Source organism: Prionailurus viverrinus, chromosome C1 (genome assembly GCF_022837055.1).
Source record: "Prionailurus viverrinus isolate Anna chromosome C1, UM_Priviv_1.0, whole genome shotgun sequence".
NCBI lineage: Eukaryota > Metazoa > Chordata > Mammalia > Carnivora > Felidae > Prionailurus > Prionailurus viverrinus.
The window spans coordinates 177,993,209-178,005,384 of record NC_062568.1 but is presented as its reverse complement, the minus strand read 5'-3'; the positions used below and the strand labels follow the sequence as shown (position 1 = coordinate 178,005,384).

At 38.5% G+C, this 12,176-nt stretch overlaps 1 protein-coding gene across 3 annotated transcripts in view; it reads right to left on the bottom strand.

The window, feature by feature from the left end:
- Window positions 1-12,176, bottom strand: part of PIK3R3 (phosphoinositide-3-kinase regulatory subunit 3) — a 151,992-nt gene that overhangs the window by 4,746 nt on the left and 135,070 nt on the right. For all 3 annotated transcript variants that reach the window (XM_047869669.1, XM_047869668.1, XM_047869671.1), the window contains 4 exons: window positions 11,374-11,516; window positions 8,757-8,933; window positions 5,756-5,830; window positions 5,163-5,333 (listed from right to left, as the gene is read on the bottom strand). In XM_047869669.1, the coding sequence (XP_047725625.1) occupies window positions 5,163-5,333; window positions 5,756-5,830; window positions 8,757-8,933; window positions 11,374-11,516 (566 nt within the window). The remainder of the gene's footprint in view (window positions 1-5,162; window positions 5,334-5,755; window positions 5,831-8,756; window positions 8,934-11,373; window positions 11,517-12,176) is intronic.

Genomic DNA, 12,176 nt, shown 5'->3' with positions numbered 1-12,176 from the left:
GATGTGAAGCATCTTTTCATAGACTTATTGACCATTTATATATCTTCTTTAGAGGAATGTCAATCCATTTCCTTTGGATAAGTACCCAGTAGTGGAATTACTGGATCATATGGTAGTTCTATTTTTGAGGAACCACTGCCATACTGTTTTCCAGAGTAGCTGTATGAATTTGCATTCCCACCAACAATGTATAAGGGTTCCTTTTTCTCCATGTCTTCACCAACACTTGCTGATTCTTGCATTTTTTATTTTAGCCATTCTGACAAGTGTAAAGTGATAGCTCATTGGGGCTTTAATTTGCATTTCCCTGATGATGAATGATGTTAAGCGCCTTTTCATGTGTCTGTTGGCCATCTATATTTCTTCTTTGCAAAAATGTCTATTCATGTTCCCTGCCCATTTTTAATTGCATTATGTGGGGTTTTTTTTTGTGTTGAATTGTATAAATTCTTTATATATTTTGGATATTAACCCCTTATCAGATATGTCATTTGCAAATGTCTTCTCCCATTCAGTAAGTTGCCTTTTTGTTCTGTTGATGATTTCCTTTGCTGTTTAAAAAGACAGGCTTACTGCAGCATTATTTACAATAGCCAAGATATGGAAGCAACCCAAGTCCATCGATACATGAATGAAGAAGATATGGGAGATACATACACATACATACAAAATGGAATATTAGCCATTAAAGAACGAGATCTTACCATCTGCAAAAACATGGATGGACCTGGAAGGTATGATTCGAAGTGAAATCAGAGTAAGACAAATACTATATATGATTTCACTCATATATGGAATTTAAGAAACAAAACAAATGAACAAAGGAAAAAGATTAAAAAAAACCCCAGACCCTTAAGTACAGAGAACTGGTGGTTACCAGAGGTAAGGTGGGTAGGGGGATGGGTGAAATACATGAAGAAGATTAAGACTACACTTATCTTGGTGAATTTTGAGAAATGTATACAATTGTTGGACTATATAATACACCTGAAACTAATAACACTGTATGTTAATTGTACGTGACATTTTGTTTAAATGTCTATCCAAATCACCCATTTTTAAATTGGAACATGTTTTTTTCCTGTTAAGAGTTATGATTTAGACATTAGTTGCTTCACAGATATATAATTTACAAATATTTTCTCCCATTCTGTGGGTTTTTTCACTTTGATAGTGCCCTTTGATATAAAAAGTTTTTAGGGGTGCCTGGGTGGCTCATTCAGTTGAGTGTCTGACCTCAAGCTCTGCATTGGGCTCTCTGCTGTCAGTGTAGAGCCCACTTGAGATCCTCTGTCCCCTTCTCTCTCTGCCCCTCCCCTGCTCATGTTTGCTCTCTTTCAAAAATAAAACATTAAAAAGAATAAAGAAGTGTTTAGTTATGGTGAAATCAAATTTATTTCTTCTTTTTTTATTTTTTTAAGGTTTATTCATTTTTGAGAGAGACAGCACAAACAGGGGAGGGGCAGAGAGAGAGGGAGACACAGAATCTGAAGCAGGCTCCAGGCTCTGAGCTGTCTGCACAGAGCCTGACGCAGGGCCAAACCCACAAAACACGAAATCATGACCTGAGCCGAAAAATCGGATGCCTAACCAACTGAGCCACCCAGGTGGCCCTATTTATTTCTTCTTTTGTTGTTTGTGCTTTTGGTTTGTAAGAAACCATTGCCTAATCCAAAGTCACAAGGATTTATGCCTATGTTTTCTAAGTATTCTGTACCTTTAGCTCTTACATTTAAGTCTGTAATCCATTTTATTTATTTTTATTATTTTTTAATGTTTATTTATTTTTGAGAGAGACCACAAGTGGGGGAAGGGCAGAGAGAGAGGGAGACACAGAATATAAGGCAGGCTCCAGGCTCTGAGCTGTCAGCACAGAGCCTAATGTGGGGCTCAAACCCACGAACCATGAGATCGTGACCGGAGCTGAAGTCAGCCGCTTAACCAACTGAGAGTCACTCAGGTGCCCCACTGAGTTATTTTTTATATATGGTGTGAGGCAAGGGTCCAACTTTATTCTTTTGCATGGCTCTCCCATTGTTCCAGCTCCATGTGTTAGAAATGACTATTTTCTCCACATTGAATTGTCCTGAGACCCTTACTGAAAACCAACTGACCATGAATGTAAGAGTTTATTTCTTGTTTCTCAATTCTATTCATTGATCTACATCTGTATCCTTGTTAGCACCTCAGGATTTTTATTACTAAACCTTTGTTGAGTTTTGAAATCAGGATTTCAACTTTTTTCTATTCTTTCAAAGACCATTTTGGCTGTGCTAGATCCCTTGCTCTCTCATGACATTTTGTCAATTTCTGCAAAAATCCAGCTAGGATTTTTTTAATTTTTTAAGTTTATTTTGAGGGAGAGAGCACACACGTGTGCACAAGCAGGGGAGGGGCAGAGAGAGAGAGGAAGAGAGAATCCTAAGCAGGCTCCATGCTATCAACACAGAACCCAATGCAGGGCTTGATTTTGTGAACTGTGAGATCATGACCTGAGCCAAAATCAAGAGTCAGATGCTCAACCAACTGAGCCACCCAGATGCCCCTGGGATTTTTGATAGGGATTACATTGAACATGTAGATCAATTTGGGAAGTTATTTCCATCTTAACAATATTAAGTCTTTTAATCCATGAGCAGAGGATATCTTTCCACTTATTTAAGGTATCCCTTTAAGTTCTTTTAATAACATTTTATAGTTTTAATCCTAGGTATTTTTGATGATATTACAAATGATATTACATGCCTTCTTCATTTTGTTTTCAGATTGTTTATTACTGGTATTTAGAATCCTGCTCTTTTAACCTGCAACCCTGCCGAACTTTAGCTCTAATAGTTTATATTTTCTTTACCAAACTGGATGCTTTTTCTTTTTATTTTTCTTGCCCAATTACCCTAACTAGAACCTTGTATACAATGATAATTAGAAGTGGTGAGAGTGGATATCTTTGTCTTCTTCCCGACCTTAGGGGAAAGGATTGTCTTTCACCATTAAGTATATTAGCTCTGGGTTTTTCATAGATACTCTTTATCAGGTTGAGGAAGTACCCTCCTATTCCTAGTTTGTTCAGTGCTTTTTTAACTTGAAAGAGCACTAGATTTTGTCAAATGTTTTTGTGAGTCTACTGAAATAATCATGTAATTTTTGTCCATTATCCTATTAATGCAGTATATATTTTGTTGAATTTTTTTTAACATTTGTTTGTTTTTGAGAGAGAGAGAGCACAAGCATGGGAAGAGCAGAGGGAAAGAGGGAGACACAGAATCCTAAGCAGGCTCCAGGCTCTGAGCTGTCAGCACAGAGCCCAACACGGGGCTTGAACCCACGAACTGCAAGATCATGACCTGAGCCAAAGTCGGACATTTGAGGATTTCCCAAATTTCTTTGCATTGTGGTTAGAAATCATATTTTGTGATATTTCAACATACCTCACAATGTTTGAGACGTATTAACGTTTTAAACATACTCTGAGACTCATGACCTAACCTATGGTTAGGTTGAGTCTCTTGCGAAGGTGTACTTTTTCTCCTTCCTTTAGCCTCAGACTTGACCACATTGAGGTCCACAGCAATGTAGATCTCCCTTGCTTATGAAAACTACCTGCAGTCAAATATCATGCTGGCATTCATGCTGAGGATGGCTGTAAGCAAAAGTCTGGCAACACAAAGAATTCCACTTGTTTACCAGCCATTCTGCCTACAGTAATCTCCCAATATACCTAGAACATTTGCTTAAGTAGTTTTTTAGGAGACTCTCATAGCAAAATTCACATGATTATGTAGTAGGAAGTCACACATGGAACTCACTCGTTTTTTCATTTTAATTTGTTAATGACATCATAAAGAAGCTTAAGAAGAAATTGCTTAACTCTACAGCCTTCTCAGGCTGAAGACCTGCAGCCAGCAATGCCTGTATTCGTAGGTTAGGGATTCAACTCTGATCCTTATTGCCATTTGGGATAAAAAATTTGATTAGGGATAGATCTAGATCAAAAAGGAAGCAGAAGGCTTGAACAATACTATAAAACAACTAGACCTCACTGACCTATCCAGAACACTACACCTAACAACTGCAGAATACACATTCTTTTCAAGTGCACGTGAAACATCATCCAGGATAGACCAGAGGTTAGGCCACGAGTCTCAATATGTTTAAAACGTTAATACGTCTCAAACATTGAGAGATATGTTGAAATCTCACATAATATGATTTCTAACCACAATGCAAAGAACCTGGAAATCAAGCGTCCGACTTCAGCTCAGGTCATGATCTCACGGTTTGGGAGTTCGAGCCCCACATTGGGCTCTGTGCTGATAGCTCAGAGCCTGGAGCCTGCACTGGATTCTGTGTCTCCCTCTCTCTCTGCCCCTCCCCCACTCTCATTCTGTCTCTCTCATAAACATTAAAACCTGTTTTCAAAAAGGAAACTAATAGAATAGACTTTTCCAAACAAAGTCATAAAATCATCTTATGGAAAATACCCAATATTTTCTCTCAGTACCCCAACAGAATACTATTTAAGTATAAAATTGATATAGTTTTTCTTCTGAAGTAAAAACAGTTCTTAATCAAGCCTTACTTAAACTGACACTGAAGCCCAAATTAGACATGAGGAGACTACTAAAGAATTATGTGATCTTTTCAATTGAAGAACTCACATTACTTTTCACAAATACCTGAAATCCAGTAGTAACATTGCAGGGCCTAATCTACTTACCATTTAATTTAAATTCCCCCAGGCGTGCCTGGGTGGCTCAGTTGGTTAAGCTCCGACTCAGGTTATGATCTCATGGTTTGTGAGTTGGAGCTCCGCAGCATGGGACTCTATGCTGACAGCTTGGAGCCTGGAGCCTGCTTCAGATGCTGTGTCTCCCTCTCTCTGTCTACCTCTCCCCCACTCATTCTCTCTCCCTCTCTCAAAAATGAATAAACATTAAAAAATTTTTTTTTAATTTTTTAAAAAAATTAAAATCCCCTAAAGAATTTCAGATATAATTTCTCCTAAAGCAACAAACTGTTTTCCTTGTACAAATATTAATGGTCTAAGCCATGGGTCCTCATTACTGTATTTGAAATAATTTTAACTGAATTTGATGAGGGGCTGAGTTTCTATTAATCAATGCAAAAGTTTTCAAAAGGTTAACCCCCCAGAGAAGACTTACACCACAGAGCAAGCATAACATCCTTTCTTGCTACTCTCACGAATTAAGAATGCACCATCAGGTTTCCCATAAAGCAAGTCCTCTGCTTGTACTCGATTGATATCCTCAACAAACCAGGTTTTCTCATCATAATGGGGCAGGTTTTCATCTTCCTCATTGATAAAATAGGTCCTAAAAATTAAATGTTAAAATGTTATTCTAACAATCAGGTTACTTTAGATCTAAAAGCAAACTCATGAATAAGACACTCTTCTAAATCTTTAACCACAAAATGACAAAGTGAAACAATAATTACTTATATGGTTTTTAACAACTTCATTGTTTGCTATGGTGCAGAAAGCACAAAAATCACATGTCTCATCCAATCAGCTGACACATGAATGTCTGAATGTGCAATGCTTATGCACCTAGGTTTCATGTGGCTCAGCAGGTCTCTGACCTTAAGTACTCTTCAAGTAATTCAATTCAAGAGGTGCAAAGTTCTTGATTCAATGTCCTCAAGTGACAATGAGAACCAACATTTAGCATGTATGAAGAGGGCTCATGTCTTATATTGGGAACAAAACCCTCTGACAGAAAGGTAAATAACTTACTCATCAGCATCTTCATTCTTGATTCCCAGCCAGGCATTTAGGCGTTTCTGTCTGACTCCTTTGTGATTGAGCCATCTGCCAGAGGGAAGACACCAGTGTCAGTATCTGTGCCAACTCTGCCCAAAGTAGACATGTCCAAGCCAACCAAATTTCCAGAGTCCAGGAACCTTTTATTTTAACCCATTCCCACTAAGAATGGCCAGAGATTTCCTTAAACTAGTTTCTCCTTAACTTTTCCTTCAACTTTCTGCAAAAAAGCAGAAACACAGGAAGGTACCTGAAATTAGGCACTTACCTCATTTTTCAATTTTCCTGTTCTAGAAGGTTGTACCACCATAAGCACACATACACTTGCACTCAAACAGAAAGTGACATGTGTTTCTGAAATCATTAGTTACATGAGCATGGTGTCACATTAGCAATCTCCACTAAGCCAGAAGACTGAAGTCCTGGATGGCCTACTATATTGAGTTAAACATTCCAAAACAATTTCAAGGCCTATTATTTGCACCTAAGCAAGCCACAAGAAATTCATGGTGACAATCTGAGTAATTAATACAAATTTACTTTATCACTAGGCAAATCATAGTATTTTTAAATATACCAAACCAACACTTTAGATGCAAAACAACATAAACCATTACATTTAGTTCTTTTGACATGGCCACTGGTCTAAAACTTGAGTATAAAAACTCTTTCATCACCATCCTCCAACCAGGCTCCTGATCACTCAGGTCTCATCATAAACATCATCTCTCTGGGAGGACTGCCCTAATCATCCCAATGAATGCTATCCCCTTGCTATTCTCTATACTTTACCTTATCACCTTCATAGCACTTTCCTGAGATTATTTTGTATTTTCACTTATGTTTGTCTTCCCCACTAAAATGTAAGCTGCTTTAAAGAAAGGAGTCTGTCCTGTTGTTCATGTCCCCACTGCTGAAAACAGTGCCAGCACCTAGTAGATATTCAACAAATACTTCCCTAAACACCCTATGTGTCTTTACCACCAGGTGATGATTTATCACACATGATGTGAGCTCTCTTTTATATTTAACCTACATTATTTGTTAAAGGAGCTTTCAAGGTTTAGTTTGCCATACTTATTCATGCCTCTTGGGATGGTATATTTCTTTTTTTTTTTTAAACATTTTTTTTATTTTTGAGACAGAGACAGAGCATGAATGGGGGAGGGGCAGAGAGAGAGGGAGACACAGAATCGGAAGCAGGCTCCAGGCTCTGAGCCATCAGCCCAGAGCCCGACGCGGGGCTCGAACTCGTGGATCGCAAGATCATGACCTGAGCTGAAGTCGGACGCTTAACCGACTGAGCCACCCAGGCGCCCCAAGGGATGGTATATTTCTTAATCTCATCACTTTCCAGAGAAAACAAGGGCTTCCATTCATTCCATTGGTCCATGGCATAAGTCTTCTTCTTGGGCCTTTCTTCAGTTTCACTATGTGACCAGAACCACATAAGCTTTCCAAGAGTAGACACACCCTAATTTTAGACAAGGTACTTCCTTGCCTTCTTTCCAAAGTTCTTCTGTATGCTAGGTGTACTTGCTGGACTTTTTTTTTTTTTTTTTTTTTTGGCCACAATAGCAAACTGAAATGATCCCTAAAGAGGAGTTACTAAAAACTATTCAGCACAGCATAGTTGTAATTGTTTGCCCTCAACACTTATCACCTTAAATTTTACTCTACTGAAACTCAACAGCTACTGTTCCAACCTCTAAGCTTTTATTTTCTCCCCACTCTCTTTCTCACACAAAGAAACCCTGAAGCCTACAGAAAACCCTTACTCTGTCTTCTGCCATGAGTTTGAATAAAGTTATGTTACATGCTTGAAAGTCACCCATAAACATATTTCATAACATTCATTACCTAGAACAAAACCTAATCCATTTTCCTTTTTCATGGATTCTTTCCTTCTATAAAAGTCATTTGTTCTAAAAATCTAACACCTTGTTCTGATGATATATCTTTCAATCTATATTTAAATAATGTCCCTATATCTAACTAAACCATATAGTTTTCCATAATATTAAATAGTTGGGTTTTAACTATTTAAATCCTTAGGTCAAATTATCTTGCATGCCTGCCATCAGCACATTTCTATTACTTCAGAGTTTCATTTCTTAAATATAAAAACCCTTTAATAGACTGTCCTATATACTTATTTGTAGGCCCCCACTATTAGTGTCCTTGTCTATGCCTATGAGGGGTAGTTTCTATTTCTGTGGTTCTATGTAATCAAAGATTCTGGTTTTTGTATGTAGGTGTCACAGATTATGAGTCTGGAGTTCTCTCTTGTGCAAGAGAGTGGACACAGAATTGAATAGGAGGAAGGCTAATGTCCAGGAGAAGACAAGAGCCCCGAACAGGGGCTTCATCTCCGTATTTATTGGGCTCACAAGATATTACCCATGTGGTGAACATGAAGAAAACAAGATCTTACACACATGGCCATGGAGAAAACAATCAGTCCGTAATCGTAAACTTGTGTGTGCAAGAAGCAAAGGGTCTGAGGGGCAAATGGAGTTTGTGATTAAAGTACAATAGTATTCTGGCGTCAGACGGAAAGTAATTTCACTCATGATCCCATTTACAGTATCTCGCTAGCTAACCTCGGGAGTTTTCACCCCATGGTGGTGGCTTTCCACCCTAAGCCCCATTTATAGGCAAACATTATTTCCCCACATATAGGCAAACATTAACCTGTACTTTTTAAGCTACACCACACTGCCCTCACCACACCCACCCTCTGAAATTTCCATTTGTACGGACTGGAGTTTAGAATGCTACATTCTGATTTGCCCCACACGCTGACTTTAGGTAAACTCTGGTATTGCCAACTACTAACCAGGATTGCTTTCCTAAATTCTTATAATCTCACTGGCTGGTTTCTTAATTACAAATCTCTTCTACCTCTAACATGTCTAGTGCCAGCAGTAATGTGGGGCTGGGGTTTTCTCCCATACGGGCTCAGATTACTCACACAAGGTGCTGATCTCGGATCTTGCGCAGCTGGATCAGGTCAGGTTTGATACTGTTCATTTTTTTATCTATTTCTCGGTTGTCCAAAGCTTGTTTCTTCAAATCTTGCTCTAGACGCATTTTGCTATCATGAATCTCACCCAGACGTGATTTCAATTTGTCATAATTCATCATAATTCTGTGAAAACATTTGACATATTAAGGCTAAGCCAGGAACCAAACAGAAGCATTCTATAGTATGAGCATAGTCCTAGTATCTTAGGTGTGGTGGATATTTGTTGTTTTTGCCTGGTCCATATCCATTCTCGCTCTTGGTAATGGCACCTTGATGTTCCCTGTAGGTAAGGGCTCCCTGCCCCCATCTCAGAGTCATGATGAATATTCACACAACCCAGCCTGGGCAATAAAAGTATTCCACCATTACATCCTATCGCCACACTCAGACCACAGTGACTAGTTCAGGAATGAGAATAATACCCGAATTGACCCAATGAGAGTCAATTCTAGGACTTTTGCTAGAACTATTATAAACAGAGATTCTCTCTTTCCACTCAATTGCTAAGTTATAAATATGTGATTCTAGGACTCCCAGCAGCTATACCACCAACCTCATAGGGAAAGCCTGCCTAAGGATGAAGCCAACACAGAGAAAACCTAAGGCAAAACACAGGGTATAAGAGAGAATACTGATGACCTTGTTTGGGCCCTGGATCCAGCCATGACTAAACAAGTAAAGCTCTATGTATGATATTCAAGAGGTAGCACAATATAACAGTTAAGAGCAACAGCTTTGGAGTCAGGCTGCCTAAGTTTGAATCTCTGCCCTGCCACTTGTGTGGCTATGGGCAAGTTACCTAACCTCTTTGTGCCTTTATCTCCTCATTTGTTTAAATGGGCCCTACAATAGTACCTACTTCACTAAATTATTATGTAAATTAAATGTAGTAATACATCTAAAAGGACTAAACAGTGCCTGGTACATCCTGGTAAGCACTCAGCAGATAATGGCCCTAAGCTTTTCTAGCACACAAAGTTTTGCTGTGCTCTGAAGACAATTGTCTGTGTCACTCATTTGTCACTTAATATAATACATGGTTTTATATTCATGTTAAAACTTCTTCATCAGATACTTTACCTCCCTTTGCAACTGAACCACAAGTTCTTTTCTATTTCATCTTAATAATAATGCCATTTATTGATATCATATGCCAACATACATACACACACATGCCTTTCTGCAACATAAGTATACATGTATGTGTCTATCACTTGATTCTCAACGCATTTCAAAAAGATATTATCCAGTTTACGGAGGAGGAAATGGGCTTAGAGAATTAAGTAACTTACCCAAGGTTACACAACTAGTACGTGGTCAATACAGAATCCAAGCCCATGGTTTTAATGGTTTTAACCATTAAGCTATCCTGCCTCAACAGCACTTAGCCCTATTCTTATGCACACAGAAGTTCACTGACACTTTGATACTAGTATGAGAAGTAATTATGCCTTTCCCTTGCAAATGATTCATTTTTATCTACTATCCACTTTTTCATTCCTCATCCCACTGTTACTTGGCTCGGTCTCCCAATATTCCACTAAATTTGCTATGATAAAGGCTTCCAATATCCTTTTAGTTGCCAGACCCAATATTTCTCATGCTGCACACTCTCTGTGTAATCTCATTCTTAGTATAACTTTACACTTATAACCTTAGTATAACCTACACACTTATGCCTCCCAAATCCTTTCTGTACCTTGAGTTCCAAAACCAAATAACCAGCTGCCTGCTTCTCAGACAACTCCATTTGGTTTCTCACAGGAACTTCAAATTCATTGGTTCCAACCCTGAACTTTCCTCACGTACTTTCTATTTTAGTAAATAACACCATTCCTTAGTCTAAGAAATAATCTAGGAATCCTAGAAATCTAGGAGTAATCTTTGACTTCTCCCACACCTACCATATCTAGTCAGGTATCAAGTCCTCAGTATTTCCATTAATTCCCCCTCCTTTCCTGCCATTGCTCTGGTTCAGGCCCTCACCATCATTTAACCTGATGACCACAAACACTGTAGTCACCTGCAAGAGTTAAGCTGGTCTTCCTGCCCATAGTCTTGTTCAGCCTCCAATTTATTCTCAGACTGCTGCTGTTTATTTTCAGTTCAACAAATATTCAGTGAGCATCACCATGTACGTTCAGGTACCATAACAGATGCTGGAGCTATCAGGGAAAATAAGCCACCATCCTTATTTCACCAACAAGCTTGCAGTTTAGTGGGTGTGACATTTGGCAAAGTCACGGTAGGAATCAGGACCAGATACTGTAGGGGTAGGGACAAAAAGCTCCTAAACCAGTCTAGAAAATCAGGGAAATTTTTCTTAAAAAAGTCATGTGTAAGCTAAATCCTAAAGGATGAGCAGGAGTTAAAAATTTGGAAGGACATAGAAGGAACACAGAACAGAGGCAGTTCAATTTGGTGCCATTAGTGGGAACAGCAAATAGTTCCATATAGCAGGACTGTGAAGTTTACAGGGGTAAAAGCAGACACAACAGAGATTATTGGGGAAGAAAAGAAGTCTCTTCTCATTGATGCACTTGGAAGTGTTAGATAGATTTACCGTTCAATTTCCTTTTCATTCCCCTCTCTGCGAAATCGCTCGATATATTCTTTGCTATGCTGTTCTTGTGTGTGACACTGCTCCTCAAATATTTTAATTGTTTCATTAAAAGCTTCTATTGCAGTCCTTTTCATCTGTATTTCCTACAAAGGAGAAAAAGAAAAGACATACACTTTATCTTTTTTTTTTTTTCTGGTAATCTTGGTCTTAAATCTTGTAATTCTAATTACAATTCCATAGAAAATGAAAGATGGCTAAAACAACTCTTACTTATTTAACTCCCACCCTTAATACTTATATGCAAAATACATCACTCAAACCCTAAAATAGAAGAAAAAAACTATTACTTGAAATATAGCTGAGATCCACAAAAAGGCCTGAGTTGCTTAGATTAACACTAAACACTTTCAGATATTTTTTTTAATGTTTGTTTATTTTGATATAGAGAGAAGACATGTGTGCACAAGCGGAAGAGAGAGAATCCCAAGGAGGCTCCATGCTGTTGGGCTCCATGAGCCCAACAAGGGGCTCAATCTCACAAACCGTGAGATCATGACCTGAGTTGAAATCAAGAGTCCAATGCTTAACCGACTGAGCCACCCAAGTGCCCTGAACACTTTGAAGACAAAGATAAAATTATGTTTTTGCACTCATCATAGTGCTGACCCCCAAAAGGCGCTGAAGAAGTGAATGGATACAGTGGAGGAGTCCATACACCAACGTACAAAGCCTTATTCCCAGAAAAGTCCTATAGAGTCTATTTATTCTTATTATCATTTCTAAAACATGTAGTTTTTCTAAAC